Consider the following 23,591-nt stretch of genomic DNA (forward strand, 5'->3'; position numbering starts at 1 on the left):
CTGGCAGGATATATTCAGGGTCCTAAATGAGAAGAACATGCAACCGAGAATACTTTATCCAGCAAGGCTCTCATTCAAAATGGAAGGAGAGATAAAGAGCTTCCAAGACAGGCAGGAACTGAAAGAATATGTGACCTCCAAACCAGCTCTGCAAGAAATTTTAAGGGGGACTCTTAAAATTCCCCTTTAAGAAGAAGTTCAGTGGAACAAAAACAAGGACTGAATAGATATCATGGTGAAGTTCAGTGGAACAAAAACAAGGACTGAATAGATATCATGGTGACACTAAACTCATATCTGTCAATAGTAACTCTGAACGTGAATGGGCTTAATGACCCCATCAAAAGGCGCAGGGTTTCAGATTGGATAAAAAAGCAGGACCCATCTATTTGCTGTCTACAAGAGACTCATTTTAGACAGAAGGAAACCTACAGCCTGAAAATAAAAGGTTGGAGAACCATTTACCATTCGAATGGTCCTCAAAAGGTAGCCATCCTTATATCAGATAAACTAAAATTTACCCCGAAGACTGTAGTGAGAGATTAAGAGGGACACTATTATCATACTTAAAGGATCTAACAAGAGGACTTAACAATACTCAATATATATGCCCCGAATGTGGGAGCTGCCAAATATATCAATCACTTAATAACCAAAGTGAAGAAATACTTAGATAATAATACACTTATACTTGGTGACTTCAATCTAGATCTTTCTATACTCGATAGGTCTTCTAAGCACAACATCTCCAAAGAAACGAGAGCTTTAAATGATACACTGGACCAGATGGATTTCACAGATACCTACAGAACTTTACATCCAAACTCAACTGAATACACATTCTTCTCAAGTGCACATGGAACTTTCTCCAGAATAGGCCACATACTGGGTCACAAATCGGGTCTGAACTGATACCAAAAGATTGGGATTGTGCCCTGCATATTCTCAGACCATAATGCCTTGAAATTAGAACTAAATCACAACAAGAAGTTTGGAAGGATCTCAAACACGTGGAGGTTAAGGACCATCCTGCTAAAAGATGAAAGGGTCAACCAAAAAATTAAGGAAGAATTAAAAAGATTCTTGGAAACTAATGAGAATGAAGATACAACCGTTCAAAATCTTTGGGATGGAGCAAAAGCAGTCCTAAGGGGGAAATACATTGGAATACGAGCATCCATTCAAAAACTGGAAAGAACTCAAATACAAAAGCTCACCTTACACAGAAAGGAGCTAGAGGAAAAACAGCAAATAGACCCTACATCCAGCAGAAGAAGAGAGTTAATAAAGATTCAAGCAGAACTCAACGAAATCGAGACCAGAAGAACTGTGGAACAGATCAACAGAACCAGGAGTTGGTTCTTTGAAAGAATTAATAAGATAGATAAACCATTAGCCAACCTTATTAAAAAGAAGAGAGAGAAGACTCAAATTAATAAAATCATGAATGAGAAAGGAGAGATCACTACCAACACCAAGGAAATACAAACGATTTTAAAAACATATTATGAGCAGCTATATGCCAATAAATTAGGCAATCTAGAAGAAATGGACGCATTCCTGGAAAGCCACAAACTACCAAAACTGGAACAGGAAGAAATAGAAAACCTCAACAGGCCAATAACCAGGGAGGAAATTGAAGCAGTCATCAAAAACCTCCCAAGACACAAAAGTCCAGGGCCAGATGGCTTCCCAGGGGAATTCTATCAAACGTTTAAAGAAGAAACCATACCTATTCTACTAAAGCTGTTTGGAAAGATAGAAAGAGATGGAGTACTTCCAAATTCATTCTATGAGGCCGGCATCACCTTAGTTCCAAAACCAGACAAAGACCCCACCAAAAAGGAGAATTACAGACCAATATCCCTGATGAACATGGATGCAAAAATTCTCAACAAGATACTAGCCAATAGGATCCAACAACACATTAAGAAAATTATTCACCAAGACCAAGTAGGATTTATCCCCAGGACACAAGGCTGGTTTAACACTCGTAAAACAATCAGTGTGATTCATCATATCAGCAAGAGAAAACCCAAGAACCACATGATCCTCTCATTAGATGCAGAGAAAGCATTTGACAAAATACAGCATCCATTCCTGATCAAAACTCTTCAGAGTGTAGGGATAGAGGGAACATTCCTTGACATCTTAAAAGCCATCTACAAAAAGCCCACAGCAAATATCATTCTCAATGGGGAAGCACTGGGAGCCTTTCCCCTAAGATCAGGAACAAGACAGGGATGTCCACTCTCACCACTGCTATTCAACATAGTACTGGAAGTCCTAGCCTCAGCAATCAGACAACAAAAAGACATTAAAGGCATTCAAATTGGCAAAGAATAAGTCAAACTCTCCCTCTTCACTGATCACATGATACTCTACATAGAAAACCCAAAAGCTTCCACCCCATGATTGCTAGAACTCATACAGCAATTTGGTAGCGTGGCAGGATACAAAATCAATGCCCAGAAATCATTGGCATTTCTATACACTAACAATGAGACTGAAGAAAGAGAAATTAAGGGGTCAATCCCATTTACAATTGCACCCAAAAGCATAAGATACCTAGGAATAAACCTAACCAAAGAGGTAAAAGATCTATACCCTAAAAACTATAGAACACTTCTGAAAGAAATTGAGGAAGACACAAAGAGATGGAAAAATATTCCATGCTCATGGATTGGCAGAATTAATATTGTGAAAATGTCAATGTTACCCAGGGCAATGTAAACGTTTAATGCAATCCCTATCAAAATACTATGGACTTTCTTCAGAGAGTTAGAAAAATTATTTTAAGATTTGTGTGGAATCAGAAAAGATCCTGAATAGCCAGGGGAGTTTTAGAAAAGAAAACCATATCTGCTGGCATCACAATGCCAGATTTCAGGTTGTACTACAAAGCTGTGGTCATCAAGACAGTGTGGTACTGGCACAAAAACAGACACATAGATCAATGGAACAGAATAGAGAACCCAGAAGTGGACCCTCAACTTTATGGCCAACTAATATTCGATAAAGGAGGAAAGACTATCCACTGGAAGAAAGACACTCTCTTCAGTAGATGGTGCTGGTAAAATTGGACATCCACATGCAGAAGAATAAAATGAGACCACTCTCTTTTCACCATACACAACGATAAACTCCAAATGGATGAAAGATCTAAATGTGAGACAAGAGTCCATCAAAATCCTAGAGGAGAACACAGGCAACACCCTTTTTGAACTCGGCCACAGTAACTTCTTGCAAGATTCATCCACGAATGCAAAAGAAACAAAAGCAAAAATGAACTATTGGGACTTCATCAAGATAAGAAGCTTTTGCACAGCAAAGGATACAGTCAACAAAACTAAAAGACAACCTACAGAATGGGAGAAGATATTTGCAAATGACATATCAGATAAAAGGCTAGTTTCCAAGATCTATAAAGAACTTCTTAAACTCAACAGCAAAGAAACAATCTAGTCATGAAATGGGCAAAAGAAATGAACAGAAATCTCACAGAGGAAGACATAGACATGGCCAACAAGCACATGAGAAAATGCTCTGCATCACTTGCCATCAGGGAAATACAAATCAAAACCACAATGAGATCCCACCTCACACCAGTGAGAATGGGGAAAATTAACAAGGCAGGAAACCACAAATGTTGGAGAGGAGCAGAGAAAAGGGAACCCTCTTACACTGTTGGTAGGAATGTGAACTGGTGCAGCCACTCTGGAAAACTGTGTGGAGGTTCCTCCAAGAGTTAAAAATAGATCTGCCCTATGACCCAGCAATTGCACTGTTGGGGATTTACCCCAAAGATACAGATGCAATGAAACGCCGGGACACCTGCACCCCGATGTTTATAGCAGCAATGTCCACAATAGCCAAACTGTGGAAGGAGCCTCGGTGTCCATCGAAAGATGAATGGATAAAGAAGATGTGGTTTATGTATACAATGGAATATGACTCAGCCATTAGAAACGACAAATACCCACCATCTGCTTCGATGTGGATGGAACTGGAGGGTATTATGCTGAGTGACGTAAGTCAATCGGAGAAGGACAAACATTGTATGTTCTCATTCATTTGGGGAATATAAATAATAGTGAAAGGGAATATAAAGGAAGGGAGAAGAAATGTGTGGGAAATATCAGAAAGGGAGACAGAACATAAAGACTCCTAACTCTGGGAAACGAACTAGGGGTGATGGAAGGGGAGGAGGGCGGGGGGTGGGGGTGAATGGGTGACGGGCACTGAGGGGGGCACTTGACAGGATGAGCACTGGGTGTTATTCTGTATGTTGGTAAATTGAACATCAATAAAAAATAAATTTATTAAAAAGAAAAAAGAATGTTGTATGGCGATGAATAGTATCTATACTTGTGAGCATAGCATAATGTTCCAATTTGTTGAATTATGTTGTACACCTGAAGCTAATACAACACTGTGTCAACAATACTCAAAAATAGTTTAATAAAGACAAGATTAATTTAAAGTACAACTAATAACTCAAAAGATAATTTAACTAACCCACTTACCAGGTTGGGAGAAATATAGATTGAAGCAATGCTCGTAAGAGTGAATTCTTAAATGCTTGAAATTGGCAATCTCCATTTAACATAGAATCATCACTTGACTCTTCTTTTATTATAGTTTTATCCCATGATTCCTTCTAGGATATTTCTTCAAGGCAACGGATGCATTTACAGTACTCTTAGAACATTAGTGCCTAACCCAGTATGTGATGGCTTACAGTTAAATTTTATAATCACTGATAGGGTACCTGAACTGATTGCTCTTTTTGATAATTTTAACATCATGGCTCCCACCCTTTTATTAGGCACACAAGGAAGTAAAGGTATTGGCAATTTGGTAGCTTAAGAGAATTCAGTTTAATAGAATTCAGTAGTTTAGATAGCATTCAGATAAAATTACCCACTGCCTCAAGTTGCTGAATTTTATTAATTATGCTCATCAATGCACACTGTGCAAATAATGCTTTGGGGACCTTTCACATACTTTTTGTTTGCATGTGGACATGAACCAAATCTAGGAAGAGCAAATGCATTACTAATCTTCAACCAGCAAATTCCACCACTCCACCAACAAACAAAAAACCAAAGAAACCAAAACAAACAAAAAAAACCCCACTCAGAAACAAAAATTAATTTTGACAATATCAGTTAATAAAAGCAAAATATCTAGAAATCACCTCTATCATGACAAAAAGAAAGAATGAGAGAAAAAGGCTAGGTAGGGGACTCTAGTTAACAGAAAAGCTTTAGAACTAGATTTCCTGCATTGAAGTTCTTGCCCTTCTACATACTTTGAACATAGTAGTTCTCTAAGTCTCAATTCTTTAATCTGTAAGATTGAGGCAACCATAATTGCCAACCCTGTGGACCAACCTATGGATTAAATTAAGAAATGATAATGCACACAAAGCAGCAAAATACATGGAACAAAGCACATATGCTGGAGTGATTATTTAAATACCATTTCAGAACATAGTTGTTGACATATTGAAATGATTTTAACAAACCTTGGCTACAATGTTCAAATTCTTAATGAAAAACAAAATTCTAGTTCTTTAATTCTGTTTCCACAGATAGCATTTAAAGCACCTGACAATTAAAAAAGATAGCAATAATTTCTTGGACTTGCATAGTACTTAAGCACTTTCACATTTATTTTCTTGCCTTATATTTGCAACATAATCTAGAATAGTTCATTAACAGAGGTTATTACCCTCCATTTGGCAGGAACAGTGAAAGGCTCAGACAGGTCATCACAGTTTCATACAGTACCACACCGGTGATTATAATCAAGACTTCAGATTTGATCATATCTCACTACCTACATTACCATTCCCTCCCATGATGCTCTATACTCAGTTGATGGCTGATGATAAATTTCTCCAGATTTAGATTCCAGATAAACCACCATTCCTTTTTTTCCCACCACAGCAGTACTTACTGGTTGGGACTGGATTTCTTTGGCGTAGAGAGGTTGCAAGAATTCGGAGTCTCCTTCTAGTTTTAGACCTTTGTCTGTGATTCTCAAATTCCCCATTCCATCCTGAAATAGATGCACGGAGATAACATAGAAAATGCAATTAGCTAATATTTCAAAAAAATATCAGGTTTTCAAGAATTGAAACAAAGTTACTGCTTTTTTTTTTTTTTTGAGAGGTGGAATGAGAGAGGGTCCATAAAATACTGAGAGATATTGTTCAATGCACTTAAGCATATCATCCTTTTTGCTCACTTATTCTAAGGAAATTCTAATCCAAGCAAACTAATGCCCCCTACTCATTCACTAGCACAAATGAAGAAAGTCCTTTTGCTAGGCATTGCAGACAGAATGGAGGCAGGAGGTAAGCAGGAAAAGATAAAAGGATAATTTTCTGGTTTCCAAAACTTTATGCAAAAACTGTAAAGTGGTAGTCTGTTGGTTGACTCCAGTTCTTGGACACAATGTGTTTTGCTCACAAAATGTTCAAGAGGTCAAATTAGTTGTTGACATCTTTACTGACATTCTATTAAATATTAAAATATATACAAAAATAGAAAGGATAAATAGCAAATACCTGTGCACTATCATTCGTCTTCAACAATGATCCATGTATGTTTATTGTTATCTGCAATGCTCACCACACCCACCTCATTTGATTAAATATAACCATAACACCATCACTACCACCACCACAAAAAATAATAAAATCATTAGTATCATCTAATAGCCAGAGTCAGTGTTCAGATTTCATTCATTTTTATTTTCTCTTCTCCGATTTGCTTATTTGAATCAGGTTCCCTATAGTTGGTTGATACATGAAATTGTAGGTCATTTCCTAAAAATCTTCAGTCAGTCAGGTTCTCTCTCATAGATCTACACACATATACGTACTTTATTTAATGAAGAGAACAAACCACTTTTTCTAATAGCAATGCCCAGCATTTATATTTTGCTGAACATTCCTATAATTTAATACAATGTATTCTGTCTCCTATGCTGCTTGTAAATTGGTAGTTAGAACAAGAAGATTGATGAGATTTAGGCTCAGTTTTCTAGGAAGAACACATTCCAGGAAATGGAATATATTATTATTCTATTGCTACCATCACAAATAACCACAAACTCAATGGCTTACAACAACACAAACTTATTATGTCATAATTCTGTATAAGTCTGACACAAGACTCAAAGGGCAAAAATCAAGGTGCCAGCAGCGCTGCTGTACTTTTATCTAGAAGTTCAAAGGCAGCGGGGGGAATGCATTTTTTGACTTTTTCTAGCCTCTTGAGCCCATCCACATTCCTGGACTTGTGGCCTCTTTCATCTCCAAGGTCCACAATGACTGGTTGAATTTGGCTCATGTTTATCACTCTGATGATGAGTCTTCCACTTTTAAAGACCCTGGTAAGTTCATTAGACATACCTGGATAATCCAGGATAATCTCTCCATTTTAAAGTCACCTGATTAGCAAATACAATTCTGTCCATAGTGTTAATTCTCCATTGTTACATGATGTTACACATTCAGGGGTTCTGAGATTAGGACATTGACATCTTTGAAGTGGATCACATTTTTCTGTCTACTGCATATTCTTTCAGGAGCCATACAATGTCTTCTGCTGTGATGTCATCAGACATTGGTGATCTTTGCCTAGAGGATCTATGATTTCAACCAGAGATTTCAAATTGGTAAAAAAAAGAAAAAAATTCTATCATTTCTTAATTAACTGGGATATTCCATCAAGAGAAATTACATTTCATCCACTGTTTACCCTAAATTATAGTTTACAAAACTTGAAAGGTGATTGATTTTTCCTCCTTTATTTATTGATTCTCAAAACATTGGTTACCTAGTATCCTCCAATAGGTTTCTAAACCTATTGGTTTAAAACTTATTTTTTAAAAAATATCATTACAGACATTTTTTTTTATTTGTTTCATTCCAATGTGGTTTCTATTGCTATTCAAGTTTTAATTTTCTTACCCTTGCTCAGTGGGAACCTCTTCAAGTTGGCCCCTAAGTCCTTTTAATATTATTCAGTAGTCTTTGATGGCCCTTTTGCTTCTGGTATGACAACATGATCCAGGGTTATTGCATTCATGTCCTGTTCCAGGCTGGAACCAGCCATTTCTAATAAGAATGCTTGGTTTATTTTTGTGGCAACTAATATTTAGAGACCACAAACTGATAGCTTTGGGTGCTCATGGCTACTGGATTGACCCATTTCTGAGGATGGAGCTAGAAAATAAGTTCTGTGTTTTTTTAAATAGAATATACCATGAATTCCCATTAAACTTCAATTCAAATTGAAGATATGAATGTTTCCATTTAATCTCATGGATCTTAAAGTGTTAGTAATTTTCTTACATACCAAAAAACTATGTTCTCAACACCAAAATGATTACTCATCTGATTTAACCCACAATATACAGAGCCGGTACTATTCTAACATTATAATTAAGAAAAACAATTTAAAATTTGTCTTAAAAAAGCTCTAGAGTGCATCCTTCTAGGCAGGCACAAATGACTGGATTTCAAAGCTACTTGAGTTGATTCCATCCTGTATAGTTGGTAGCATTACCAACTTTCTGTCCAGTCAGGTTTACTTGTTTCATTCCTCCCACCTCTCAAATTTTCATGACTGCTTTCTTAAGGCTTAGTTTTGTGAACTATTTAGATGGCACCAAAGTCAAATCTACAAAATAAGATATATTAAAAGAAGTCTAGCTTCTATACTTGTCCCTCCACCATGTTTCCTCTTCTCCAAATAAGTGTGGTTGTGTGCCCATATCAGTCAGGGTTCTCCAGGGGAATAGAAAAGGATGTGTGTGTGTGTGTGTGTGTGTGTGTGTGTGTGTGTGTGTACATACACATTCATTTTAAGGAGCTGGTTTCAGCAATTGTGGAGGCTGATAAGTTTCAAGATCTGCAGCTAGAAAGCTAGAGACCCATCTTAATAAAACACATCATATATACATATGCACACACACATACATATAAATACACACACACATGCACACACAGTGTTTACCAATTGATTCCTACATTTTCCCGAATACATTTGAAAATGGAAAGATCTGAAAAAAAATAATCCAGGTTATCAACTTCTTGTGAAACGGGAAGCTCTAGGAAATCTGAGCCTGGTTTCTCACGTGGCCACCACTATCTGGAATTGAATAGCTGCTACCCTGTGCTACTCTATGAATCATATGCTCTATAGTTCACCAGTTCCCATCCAGCCTATTTCACTAAGCTACATTTTTTCAGACTCCTGAGGTTTCTCACCAGAGACTACCATTTATTCTCCCTGGCACTGCCATGTACTCTGTACATCAATACGTTCAGGACAGACACCACATTGGGGGGTACTGAATGACCAAGTGGGAAATGGGCACTTTTCCCCATCCCTCCTTCATAACAGCACTTCAGCCTATGCATGAGAACAGATTTTTCAGGTCAATGTTGTCCTTTCATAGATAGTGTGCCATCTGTATATTTCTATTTTTGGTACTTGTGGGGACAACTCTGCCAAAAGGACCCCAGACTAGGCATTCAAACCCAGTGAGAGAGGCATTGGGCTGGAGGGTATGTTCGTAACACATTAGTAGCATGTAGAATCCACAACAAAAGGAAAAAAGAAAAAGCAAATATCCACCTAATCCATCTCCATGCCCAACTGCAAAGGATATGTCAATTACCTTGCTTTAGATTATTCTAAAACAAGACTTCTGTTAGTGTGGAGAAGCAGACCTTTACATAGAAACATATACTAAACCTGAATCTATAAACTCTTACATAGAAGATTATATTTGGGGTAATTAGCTAGCATATTCCAAATAAAATATATCTCCCTCCCCTCTTACAGTATATAGATCTGCTATCCTTAACATTTAAGGATGACTTACTAGATGCTCATTACTACATTACTATACTCTGTGCTTTTCATGTTGTATTTCATTTTCTTGATTGTCACTGAAAACTACCATGTTACTTCTTGAATGTAATCATAACAAAATAATCCTATGAATGTGAAATTATTTGGCTATAGAGTTGTTTATCACCAAGCCAGTTATGAGGGAAAAAATTAAAACTTAAAAACTACCTAAAAATCTCAAGTGAAAAAGATAACTGAATATGATAAAATAGAACATGATATATCTTCTGCAGAGATATTTAATAACATAGGCAAATGTAGATAATCCACTATTAATGAAATAATAAAGAAACCTATACATACATTTTATTCCATTTTTTTAAAAGATTGATTGATTGATTATGAGTCAGGGGAAGGGCAGAGGGACCTGAAAGTGAGAATCTCAAGCAGACCACTCCTCATGGAGTGTGGAATCTGATGCAAGGCCCAATCCCACAACCCCAAGATCACCACCCAAGCCAAAATCAAGAGTTGGATACAGACTGAGCAACCCAGCACCCCTCTTTTATGCCATTTTTAATGTAAATATATAAATATTCATACACATGCATACATATAATCATATGTGCACATAAAAAAATCTGGAAGAAATTTCATAGAGAAAAATTCCAGAAAGAAATTTACTTGATACTGAAAATCTTTGATGTATTTAGTAGTATCTTAGTAGTTGCCTAACATACGAGTGCTTTTTATTTTCTTCTTTTTACTTGTCTGTACTTATCATTTTTTTGTAAATAGCATTTGCAATTTAAAAACTTGTTATAAATTATTAAGTTCTTTTAACTTAATTTTATATTCTACAATAAATTAAGATTTATTTTAAAAAGCAACATTTGTCAAGAATCTATGTCATATACTAAGTGCTATACACATATTATCTCATGCCATCTTCTCAATGATCCTATGAGATAGTTTTTATTTTCCCTATTTCACAAGTGAGAAAATTTACTGGTAAGTAGCTTGCCTCACAACTGCACAACTAGTCAATGACGGGATCAGGAATATGAACACAAGTCTTTCCAATTCAAGCTATATGCTCTTACTCATTATTTTAACCTGACCTAATGTAAGTGAAAGCAATATGCTATAAGGTATTTGCTGCACTTTGTAGGGTCACTTTGATTTTCATTTTCTTGGGAGGGCACTCAGCAATGGGAGAGACGGCCCTCTCCAACCACAAGAATAATGCCATCTGTTCTTACGGTCTAAAACTTCTACTTCACTTTTTTGGGGTCCAGAGGTTCTTTATTACAACCCCACCTGCTTCCCATGCCACAGAACATAAGCAAAATGAATCATCTGCTATTTCTGGAAAGACAACTGTGTACACAATTGTGTGCTACAAGCCATGGGGAGTCAGAAAAAAAGGTTCCTCCTCATCCTGTCCTCTGAGACAGTTTGCAAAACAGGTGGCACACAGCCAGAGAATAGTGAAGGAGAAACCAGAAGGATCAACGTTTGAGAAATACTCCTGTAATCCAAGAGGCAATGGATTCCTTTGCAATAGTAATTTAACCTTTACTTAAGTACCTCTTTTGGTAGGAAACTCACCACAAATTTGCCAAATCTCTACCATTTAATTCAGTTATAGGTTCTTTCTATTCTTGAGAACCATCACTTCATTTTTCCGGCCTCTTTCTCAGTCTCTGGGTCTGCCCAATGGTATTGGTGAGAAAGCTCAATCAGATAGTATGAATTTATGCTACTGGTCTCTATTTCCTAAATATAATACAAAGCAGATTAGAGTGGCCAACGACTTATGTTCCCATATTAGAATCTCCTTTCTGGCTCTGAAACAGTCAGACTGGATCGGATACACATCAAAACAATTTGAGAATTGCCTTATTTAAAACCATTTCACCTTTAACTGCCGACATAAGAAGCTATCAGTATTATTAATATAGGAGCTTTAGGTCAGTTTTAAAGGAAAATTTCCCTCCCAGTAAGATGCAAAAGAGACATTTAGAAGATTCACAGTCACTCCTAAAGTAATTAGGAGGAAAGAGACCTTTTTTTTCTTTCCTTCCCTGTTCAAATGGTAAAACTTCAATGTTCTTAAAGACAACCATAAAAGTTCTAGCAGCCAAAAAGCTGGGCTTAACGGAGCCAATCTTACCCAGTAAGTGTCCTAAAGTCTATAAATTACATTTGAAACGAAAGTGGAGGTCAGGATCTCACAGTCCTCCTGGCGAGGGAAGGGCCCCAGCTGTCCTGTATACTGCAATACACCAGGGCCTACCTGCAAGACTGGCACACAGGAGTTTTCATAAATACATGAGGAAATCTCATTATTTTCCCAGTCCAATTTAGAATGGCCTCCCTGTAAGGTCTTTGGGGGAGAGAGGACCGAAGGAGGGAGGGGGTGGGGTATGGGAGCAGAGGTGGGGGGAATCTGAGAATCTCCCTTTGGGCTAGTCCAAGGATGATGGCATCAGCTCTCTATTTTTTATCTGGTCCACACTGTTTGGTTGGTTGTTTCAAATGCAGTTTTCTACAAAATGAGTACAGAATAAACAGGGGTTTCAAAGTGGCAGGACAATGGACTGAAATATTAATTTGTTTCTTTCTATCTCTCATGTTGGCCTCTGGCCCCTTTTCATCACCATTTCAAATAGGTTCCTAGGCTTTGTCATTATGAGGCTTAGAGATTTGGGGAGCAAAGAAGCAGAGATTTCTTTTGTAAAAGGTAACTCCCACTGAATGGATAAAACTACGTGAGTTAGGGAGGGAGGCAAGAAGGAGAGGATAGGTTTTCCAACTGGGGAGTGGACAAAAGATTTGTGAATCCCATGAATTCCAGAGACCACCGTCCTGACCCTGTCCCCAGGAGGGGACAACCCCTGGGGGGCTGTGGGGCCCCAGCTTCCCCAAAGTCTCCCTTCTACAGGAATGGCAGATAGGTCCCTTTCGCAGACTTAAAATGAACCACGGGCTTGGGAGCACAGTTCTCTTGGCCACTGCCCATGAAAGGCAGAGACCAGTGCCCCCAGAGCCCTTCTCACTGGTGTTGGCAAAATACTGTGCTGTCCAAAAAATCCTGCAATGTAAAATGCTCTGCTGGCCTTTGTGGGAGAGGAGCTGGGAATTAGTATTATGCTGATTTAAAGACAGTATTATTTCTTGCTCCTCTGATTTTGCTTCCGCATTAGCATCAAACAGGTTTTTGATCTCTTCAGCCTCTTTCCAGGCTGGAAGTAATGCCAAGTCCTATTTCAGTACACGTGTTGCGAGTCTCTCTCTTGCTGGGCAGTTTTAATGGCAGGCATTGCTTAATTTGGATTAAAGAGTGAACTGATGTTATCTACAGAGATTGCCTTAGAACATTAGCTTTGTGAGGGGTGGGAGTTTTGCTCACTGTTGTCTCAATTTTTAAAACACTGTTTGGCCCATAGTATGCACTCAGCAAATATTTCTTAAATGATAGAATTTCTTCATTCTAAATGCTGTGTTTTGAAGGGTACTGAGGGGAATATAAAATGTTAGAACTGAGGCTTATCCCTCGAGCAGATGACAATGTATCAGAACATACATTCTCAACCAGGGTGATACAGTCCCCATCGGGCAAAAATTAGTGATTGAGGGAGAGGTGAGACACATCTCACTTTTTGTTTATAAATAAAAAAATGGGGATCCCTGGGTGGCGCAGCGGTTTGGCGCCTGCCTTTGGCCCAGGGCGCGATCCTGGAGACCCGGGATCGAATCCCACATCAGGCTCCCGGTGCATGGAGCCTGCTTCTCCCTCCGCCTGTGTCTCTGCCTCTCTCTCTCTCTCTGTGACTATCATAAATAAATAAAAAAATTAAAAAAAAATTTAAAAAAAAATAAATAAATAAATAAAAAAATGCTTAGGTATAGACTGCGTGCACAGTAGATCTGTAGTACTAAAATTTCATCTGGAGGGGAACAGTTAGAAATTGCTCTAATTAATGTGTCTAAAAATGGTCTCAGGGGAGAGGAGGCAATAAAAAGAGAGGCTGAGAAACAATGCTTCAGAGTGTCAGAGAGATTTTTGAGACCACTCTAACTTTCTTCACTTTAATCTATAAATGGTCACTTCCGTCATTCAGGTATTGAACCATCTTGTTTGGAGCTCCCCTACCTGTAAAATGTGACAGAACAGAGCAGCACAGGTAAAGAGTAAACTCCTTAATGTAATATTTCACACCATCCTCATCTGGCACCTGCACACTTCTCCAGCCTCATCTCCTGCCAGTCTCCCTTTAGTCCACACAAAACACAGTAGCAACTTCTCCAAACTCTTTCACTTACCAAGCCCTTGCAAATGTCCTTCCCTTGGCTAGTAATGTTCTTTCTAGCCCTTCTGTCCTTCTCTCCAGTCCTTTGGTTCTGGTTAGACATCCTTTCTGGGTCTGGGGTCCCTATGTGAGATCTCTTATACCCCATGTCCCTTTCTATGAGAACATTTATCATGTGCACTGCAGTGATCAATTTACATTTATGTCCTTTCTTGCTAGACTTCAAATTCTTTGAGATCAGGAATAGTGTGTCACTCATTATTCAATCCTCATGGCCCAGTACATTGTATCTCCTTCCTTCCTTCCTTCCCTCCTTCCTTCCTCCCTCCCTCCCTCCCTCTTTCTTTCTCTTTCTCTTTTTCTTTCTTTCTTTCTTTTTTTCTTTCTTTCTTTCTTTCTTCTTTTTCTTTCCTTCTTTCTTTCTTCTCTTTTCTCCTTCCTTCCTTCCTTCCTTCCTTCCTTCCTTCCTTCCTTCCTTCCGTCTCTCTTTTCTTTCTCTTCTCTTCTCTTCTCTTCTCTTCTCTTCTCTTCTCTTCTCTTCTCTCTTCTCTTCTCTCTCTCTCTCTCTTTCTTTCTTTCTTTTGACAGAGAGAATCTTAAAGCAGGCATGCCGAGTGAGGAGCCTAATGTGGGGCTTGATCTCACAACCTTGAGATCATGACCTGAGCCAAAACCAAGAGTTGGATGCTTAACCAACTGAGCCATGCAGATGTCCCACACATCTAAATATGTGACTGTAAGAGTGAAAAAGAAATAGGCTAAACTAGAGATGGTTCAGAAAGCATGCATTCATACAAATAAAACAGTAATATCAAAGCTACTGTTTCCATATGCATTTGAGAAAGCACTTCATTGACATTATGTCCATTAATCCTCACTGGCGGTAGGCACCGTTAGCTCATTTCACAGTTGAGGACTCTGTTGCTCAGACATCCTGACACACCAACTCCAAAACAGAAGTCCTTCACCACTATGCTTCATATGGCACTGCTAAGCTCTAAGTGTGTAGCCAGCCCTGTGCTGAATGTCAAGTAAGGAGGCATAAAGAGTCTTTCTTCTAGTCACTCCTAGGCTACTGGGGGAAAAAAAAAAACATGAGTAACACACATAATGGCAAGGATATGGGTATATAGGAACTTTCATTTACCACTAGTGGGAACACAGCATAGGGCAGAACTTTGAGGAATGGTTTGACTGTGAAAAAGTTAAACCTAGAGTTACCATATGACCCAGAAATTCCACTCTTAGCTACTTGCCAAAGATGAATAAAAACACATGTTCACCCAAAGACTTGAATGTAAATGTTCACTGGAGTAAAATTCACCTTAACCTAAGAGTGGAAACAAGTATCTATTAACTGATGAACAGATGTATAAAATATTCTGTATCTGTGCAATAGAACAACGCTCAGCAATGAAAAGGATTAAATGCTGGCACATGTGACAACATGGATAAGCCTCAAAAACATTATGCCAAGAGAAAGAAGTCAGACACAAAAGACCACATACAGTATGACTTTGTTTCTATATAACACCCAGTGAAGCAAACTGATGTGGAATGTAGATGAGTGGTTGTCTGAGACTGGCAGTGAAGAGTGACCAGAAGTAGGCCTGACAAATTTATTGAGGTGACAGAAATGCTCCCAAATTGGATTGTGGTCATAGTTGTGTAAGTCAGTAAATTCACTAAAAATCATTGAAATGTATATTTAAAAGGGTGAATCTTACAGTATGTAAATTTAACAAAGTTGTTTTAAAAAAAGGAGTAACAGACATGTAAAAGTGTTCATAGAAAAGATGAATCTGGTTCTGGAGACCTGGTGTTACATGCTGTGGAATTCCCAAAATCTTCAAAGAGAAGCGGTTTAGAGATGTGTGCTAGGGAAAAGAGCAGGTTAGCAACAATACCAGTATGAGCCAACCCTATTATTTGCCTCTACCCAGTATGGAGTTGCTAAAGATACAGGTTGGACTTGTATGTACTAAAGATGGGGGCAGCCCGGTGGCTCAGCGGTTTAGCACCACCTTCGGCCCAGGGTGTGATCCTGGAGACCCAGGATCGAGTCCTATGTCAGGCTTCCTGCATGGAGCCTGTTTCTCCCTCTTCCTGTGTCTCCGTCTCTGTCTCTCTCTCTCTGTCTCTCATGAATAAATAAATAAAATCTTTAAAAATAATAATTAATAAATAAAGATGGTCCTGATGTAGTAAGGATACATCAAGGACCAAGCACAGGGTAGGAGGAGTGGCATAAAGGAAGATAGAGCTGAATTAAACACAGGACCTGTTTCTGTAGTCAAGGCAATTACACTGTGGGCTAGGTCATAGTGGTAGCTAGTGATCTTTTCCAGAGAGCATTAATAATGGGACCAGTCAACAGTGCTGGATGATTAAAACAGCAGCAAAAGAGAAGACCAGATGACCCCTCAATGTCTAGGTCACAGCTTCTGATTCTTTGGGTCAGATGCTATATAATCTCAACTTCATCCATATTCCCTTTCTTGTAAAGGAATGATATTAATTTATCATATAGTTTTTCTTTCTTCTCCTTATTACTGCCAAGTTACCATAAAAGCTGGAAGTTCATAGATTGGTTAGAATATTATGTGTGTCTGTGTGTGTGTGTGTGTGTGTGTGTGTGTGTGTGTGTGTGAGAGAGAGAGAGAGAAGAGGAGAGGATGTGAGGAAGGAAAGGGAGAGAGGGGGAGGGGGAAAGGCCAGGGGGAGAAAGAAGGAGAGGGGGAGAAACAGGGAAGGAGACAGAGAGGGAGGGAGAAAGAGAGAAGGAGGGAGAAAGAAGCAGAGGAGACAGGGAGAGAGAAGGCAGGATATAAGACATACAAAGCTGTCAAATTGCCTTGGTGCCTCAAGGGTAAGAATTGTGGGTAAGAATTGTGATTTCTCACATTTTATAACATCTCATAAAGTTTCTTTTAATGATATATAGATCCAAGGCTATGGTATCTGAAGCATTCAATATTTCCCGGTTGCCAGTAGTAATACATGGATGGACATTCTTTGCTGTATACTTTTTCTGGAGGTGAGTTAATCAGCAGGGGGTGGGGGAGGGGGCTCATCCCACACACATACAGTGAATAAGACTAATTCTCTTTATTTTCAAATTTCTTTATTCCTACTTGTCTTTTGGGACATACCTACCAGTTTCTTTGGGAAACCCTCCTTGATTCTCTTCAATTCTTTAGAAATAAGCCTTCCTCAGTAACTAGAACATACAGACACTGACACACACAGAGCTTTTCAGTACAGGACTAAAAGTATGAGTTCTGCTATCAGAATGCACGGGTTAAATGCTAGTTCTTCCACTTAGCTTATTGATGGCCTTTCTGCATCTCACTCTTATAGAGCCAAGATAATTAGCTCCTCTAAATTGAGGATTAAATCAGACAAATCACGTGTATTGTTCAGGAGAGGTTAGGTTACATCATGGTGACAACAACAAAATTCTCAGTGGCTTCAAACAACAAAGATTCATGTCTCACCCAAGCTATAAGTCCACAGAGGCATAACAGTGAAGTCAGCCAGGGATACCAGATGATCGAGCAGCCATGATTTTAAAACTGTGCTGTTCTCTGTCTTTGGGTACATGTAGGATTATATTTCCCCACCCACTTATGATGGTTTGGGCCGTGAGATTTGTTGTAGCTCGTGAAATGTGAGCATAATTCAATTCTGAGCAGATGCTGGAACAGCCAAGGCATGCTTGACCATGTTCTATTTTTTTTTTCTCTCTCTCTAGATTGAAAGCTTCTAGCAGGCAAGGGCAGTATTTTAACTGTCTTTTTATCCTAGTCACCTGTCATAATCCTTACACAGAGTAGATAGACAGTAAATTTTGACTGACTGGATGAAGAGTCTTCTGTCAGCCACAAAGAACTGTGAGCATTGTTCCCAAATGAAGTCAGGTCTGGAAGAAAAGTCAAACAGCCCTAGCTAGATACCAGCTACCCAGACCAGTATGGTGCTTGCTAGCCATCCAGGAAAACAGCTAGATCACCATGGGGATTGTTGTGTGCCTCTAGATATTAATTAAAGAGCATCCTTCAAGAATGTTTGCAAGGAAATGTTAGCACATCTTATGGAATCCTAATATTGTAGTACTTGGGTTCTGGTCTTGAGCCCTCTGCTAGCTCTCCAAGCAAACATGGATAAGCTGGTTTCCTCCAAGTTCATGATGGGTAGTTGGACAACATAAGCATTAAAATCTCCTCCACTTAAAAAAAAGTCCTGTGTTATGATGCGCAGGAAACGGGATGCTGTCTGGCCAACAACAAATCACAGCTGTCACTGCGAACTGGTGCCCAAGACTCTGAGAAGCTGCAATTAGGGCATCTTGTATGATTTCCTTTTTGGCAAGGAAATTCTTGCAAAAACTCTTACAAATTACTCCCACCCTGTTTTGGGGAGGATTTAGGCATGAAAACTACTGCCAGCACATCGTTCTGAAACAGAAACTTGTAAGCAACCTTTAAAAAAGTGATCTCGATGGAGAATTTATCGATTGTTTGAAAGGTAAAAAATGAGAGATGGATAATAAAGCACAGGTTGCTACATCCCTGTCCCCGGTGAAATATGTGAGCTTATGAATCCTGAGCTATTGTTGATAAAGGAGGGGGCTCATTTATCTTAAGCAGACGCATAAAAGGAAATAAGTGAAATATGATTAGGCCTATGCCAAATGTTCAGATGAAATTCCTGCCACGGCAATCCCTGCTGCTCCGTGAGCACTTCCCACCATCAAAGCCCGATTAAGATGCTGGCCTGAGTGATATTTAAAATGCATGCTGCGAAAATCCCTCCCAAAATAGATTCTTCCATCAGGGTATCCACCATGAGGGAGCTACCTGTCCTGCCTTCTCTCTACTTCATTAGGAAAAGTTGTCAGTTGTACACGACAGTGTCTTTTATGAGACTTCAAGTTACAGCTTCAAAGGACCCAGGGCCTTTTTGATACTTGTGAGAAAGGTTCTGAGGATAAGTTCAGAAAAACAAAGGCAGGTATGTGCACTCCAGGCACTGGAGCTGTCTTACCTATTAATTTGGCCCTCTGTTCAAGTTTTGATGTCCAAATTGGCTTTCTGAAGGATGGTACCACATATACTCTGCTCTTTTCAGATGTCTTACCAACTTCCACAATTACCTTTAGCCTTAAACTAACAAGAAAAAGCAGTGGTCTAGAGGTGATATCTGTTGCTGCCTCCCTCATGTGTACCCCTAAGGCCTTATATTCTTCCCACATTTTATGCATGTATTCTCAAAAGAGTAGAACAACTGAACACAGCACAGGGAATCACGGAACCCTTGGAAAATCCTGTCTGCTCAGAGAACAAAGGCAGGTACTTGTTTCTTTTTACTGGAGCATTACCCAGCTAGAGCCAGGAAGTACTGGGAAGAAGGAGGCAGTGCAAGAAGCTGTGTGGGGGGATGTACTTTTGACAGGATGTTCAAGAAGTTGTCTCTGAGCAGAAACCCAGATGAAGTCAGGGAGCGAGTCACAGGACGATCCAAGGCAAGGGGGACCAGTGTGGCCCAATAATTTAGATATATTCCAATAAGACTTTCATGAAAGTATTAAACCCAACTTTGATAAGCTCACTACCTCAGAATTAATTCCAAAAATAATTTTCTAATAAAGAACTTGTTGATAATAGATTCTGTGATTTTGTTCAACTTAAAAAATGTTTTGGAATGCACTCCCTTCTTCCTTTGCCTGTCTAAATTTCAGAGAGCACAATGGACATGACCATGGGTTTTGTAATCAAAAAGACCTATTTGGGGGTTCAGATCACTTACTAGTCATTGAACCTTCCCTGAGCCTTTTAATTCTGTGAAATGGAGATCAGGGTATCCCTTTTTGAGGACTGTGTGCGTGTGTGTGTGTGCGTGCATGTGCATGCATTTGATCTGCTCAGCACAGTGCCTGGCACACTGTAAATAATCAATAATGCCCTCTACTGAACCACCCCCAGCCCATCCCCTAGCTCCCACATCCACTTCCTCCTGCCTTTTCTGACTACCTTCTCTGATTTATGGCAGTCACACTCTGCCACACACAATTTAGCACTTAGTTGATTTGATATGCTTTGAGAGGCTTGTGCAAGAAGAAGGAGAAAGAGGGTCAATGGTAGAACTGCCAATGTCGAGTGGATGGAAAATGAAGGAGGTGAGGGACAGGATGAAGCAGCAAAAAAAGTTTGCCACTGAATTTGAAGAAAGGGAAGGGATTAGCATTCACTCAGTGTTGCCCAGCTAGCAATGAGGGAGGGAAGGAAAGGAGAAGGGGTGTTCTACGGCTTGCCAGAATTGAGAGTGCTTCCCTCTCTGGACAAGACAGTACTTGAATAATTTTAACTGCAAATAATCAAATCATCAAATAATAAGACACTGAAATTGGCTAAAAGATCCATTTACTTCTTATTCCCTTTGAATCATCATGTAGATATTATCCATATCCCTCCATCCATATGTGAAGAAGGGAATCCTTAAAGTCTAAACAACTTCAGAGACCAAGAACTATGATAATTCTCTGGGCAAGAATAGCAGAGAGCAGAGGAGATTAAAAACCCATAGCAAACTGAATCACAACCATTCTTTAAACCTTATTTAGGAGAGTAGTTGTGACAGTTAATTTTATATAACTTGATTGGGCTGTGGGGTGACCAGATAGATATTTAGTCAAACATTATTCTGGGTGTATCTGTGAGAGGGCTTCTGTATGCAATTAGCGTTTGAAGTGCAACACCAAGTAAAGCAGAATGTTCTCCCTAAGGTGGATAGGCCTCTTCTAATCAGGTGAGGGCCTGAACAGAGCAAAAAGGCTCACCGCTCTCTCAAGGAAGGGGGAGTTTTTTCAAATTCAGATGGTAACACTGGCTCTTCCTGAATCTCCAGCCTTCTGGCCTTTAGAGTGGAACTTGAAATATCAGCTCTCCTGGATCTCAAGCCTTAGGACTCAGATGGAAACTACATCATTGACTCTCCTGGGTCTCCAGCTTGCTAACTGCAGATCTTGGGACTAGTCAGTCTCCATTGTTGTGTGAGCCAATTCCTTATAATAAAATCTCCTTCTATATACACATACATACACGCAAATGTGCACACAGCCTATTGTTTGTTTCTCTGGAGAACACGGACTAATATAGAAATAGAGAAGCTTATCCCTAAATTCAGATTATTCAAGTGTCACAACAAAGCAAGTAAGCATGACTTGGAATTAAAAGTAACCTTCAAAAAGAATTCATCCATGTTATATAATCTCTACCTGCACACTCACCTCTTAAAGATGGAGCCACTCTCTTGGAGAGGACATAAGACCTTCTTAGCCCTTGCATGGGAACAATAGCCACCACTGTCCCTTCTCCTTTCCATAAGAGGGAAACCCCATTATGTGACACTATCAGGAGTTCTCAAGCACCAAGTCAGAACTTTACCATGGATCTTTCCCAGAACTGAATGCCAGGATCAAGATGACAATGTAGTCAGGTAAGAATGAGCAATGTCGCAACAGCAAAGAGCTCAGGATAATCTTGACCTTGATGGGAATGGGACTTCCACAGGTACTAAGAAATTAACTACTTAATATAATGTAAACTTGTTGGGCATTGTTTATCAGAGTTTATACTTATGGCAGTCATCTAGAAGTTGGAAGCAAAGTGCTTCTTGATCTGTGTGGATTCAACGTGCTTATACAAGAGTCTTGAGAGATTTGCCTTTTGTTATTAATGGCTCTCTATAGGCTTTGATTATAAGAAAGACATAGTAAGATTCACTTTTCCTGCATTCTCTGTAACACAATTTGTGTCTGAGAGGTCAGCAAGAAAGCATCCTCCCTTGTACTCAAAACACAGGAAGAAAGAGATGCCTAAGATGAGTAGAAAGAATACAGCATCCCTCAGGTCACACCTAAAAGATACAATGGAAAGATCTAACGTCAACTGGAAAACGTTCATCTGAGGTGCACTTCTGGTTTTCAGGAACCTCAGATACAAAGCAATATGGTGAGGACTTCTTACACTTGTAAAACTCTTTATATTAAACAAAACAAAAGAACTTGTTCCCAAAGGTTATGTGGCAGATATTCCTCATTTACTTTACTAGCACTTTCAATTTTGGCTCAAATCCTATTATTCAGGAGATATGAATTGGCCAGTGGGAACATTTCCAGCAACAATATTTCAGAATTAAAATCTAATTTAACCAAGATGACCCTGGAAATTACCAAGCTCAGGTAAAAGGAAACCTTTTAACATAAACGGCCATGCGTTATTCATTCCATCCAGAGGGTGCTGGGAAAACTCGCCAATCATTTTTTTTTTTTTTATCATCTAAGCCACCTTTCTCATCAAACAATACCCTGTAATGGGCAAGCTTTAAAAAAATGGATATGTCACCATTACTGATGTAAGTGTAAGAATAAGACCGGGTCCAGGAAACACAAAAAAAGCCATTTCGGAGTGGCTGAGTAAGAGGGGAGTATGAATGGTTCAAAAAAAATGCACAGTCTAACAAGTAATTATACAATGAAGGTATTAGTTTATGGAATAACTCAATGCCTTCTTAACTTCAGATTTAAAAACGTCTTTTTCTTTTTTTAACAGAGAAGCATAGTAGCAGCTGGAGTATCCCCAGACCCTTACTTGTATGCCAGTTCTACTCTTTTATTACCTGTGTGACTTTGGGCAGGTCACTTGTTCTTTTGCACCTCAGTTCCTCTTCCATAAAATATGAACATGTTGCCTAGGTGGATGGGTATAAGCACTCAACAACATATTTAAGTTGCTTGGTAAAGAAAGTGGAAAGCTGTGGGTGCTTTGTAAATGTTATTTCTTTTTCAGTTAAAAGTAGAAAGAGATTTGGCCTTAACATGCTCTGTCTTTTTAGGAAGAAAAAAAAAAAAAAGCTTTCTGTTAAGGTTAGAGATTTTTAAGGCTAGGATTATTTCAGGTTTTCCCTTTCTATCATAATAACGTCATGCACTAGAGAATGAGTTCTTTAGTGGATCCAGACTAAAGCCTATGGAGTTATTTCCCTTAGGGCCAGGTCTGACATGTGGGACTCACCAGAGTTAGTTTCTGTATATTACAAAGACCTAGCTTTTGGGATGTCAATTTCAGACTGGTGGATGCATTCACAAATTTTCTTTCTGTTGCCTTAGATTTAAGCTTCAGATCCTGAAACACATAACATCTAGGTCCAGATGGCCATTCTAACTAGCATCAAGTTATCCTCTCTTCCACCTGGATTTAGCTCCAAAGTCTAAGTTACAGTGCAATGACACTTATCTAAGCTCTGTCCCTAGGTTGATAAGAATGTTAGCAGAGATGCCCCAAAGCTCACTGTAATCTCCTGGGTGATGCCAATTTCACAATTTTGAAATAGAGAA

At 39.0% G+C, this 23,591-nt stretch overlaps 1 protein-coding gene across 2 annotated transcripts in view; it reads right to left on the bottom strand.

Moving 5' to 3' along the window:
* The window catches only part of SGCD (sarcoglycan delta), an 895,992-nt gene that overhangs the window by 192,668 nt on the left and 679,733 nt on the right, over window positions 1-23,591 (bottom strand). For both annotated transcript variants that reach the window (XM_026008009.2, XM_026008000.2), the window contains one exon: window positions 5,965-6,066. In XM_026008009.2, coding sequence (XP_025863794.2) covers window positions 5,965-6,066 — 102 coding nt within the window. The remainder of the gene's footprint in view (window positions 1-5,964; window positions 6,067-23,591) is intronic.

This window comes from Vulpes vulpes, chromosome 4 (genome assembly GCF_048418805.1).
Source record: "Vulpes vulpes isolate BD-2025 chromosome 4, VulVul3, whole genome shotgun sequence".
Lineage (NCBI taxonomy): Eukaryota > Metazoa > Chordata > Mammalia > Carnivora > Canidae > Vulpes > Vulpes vulpes.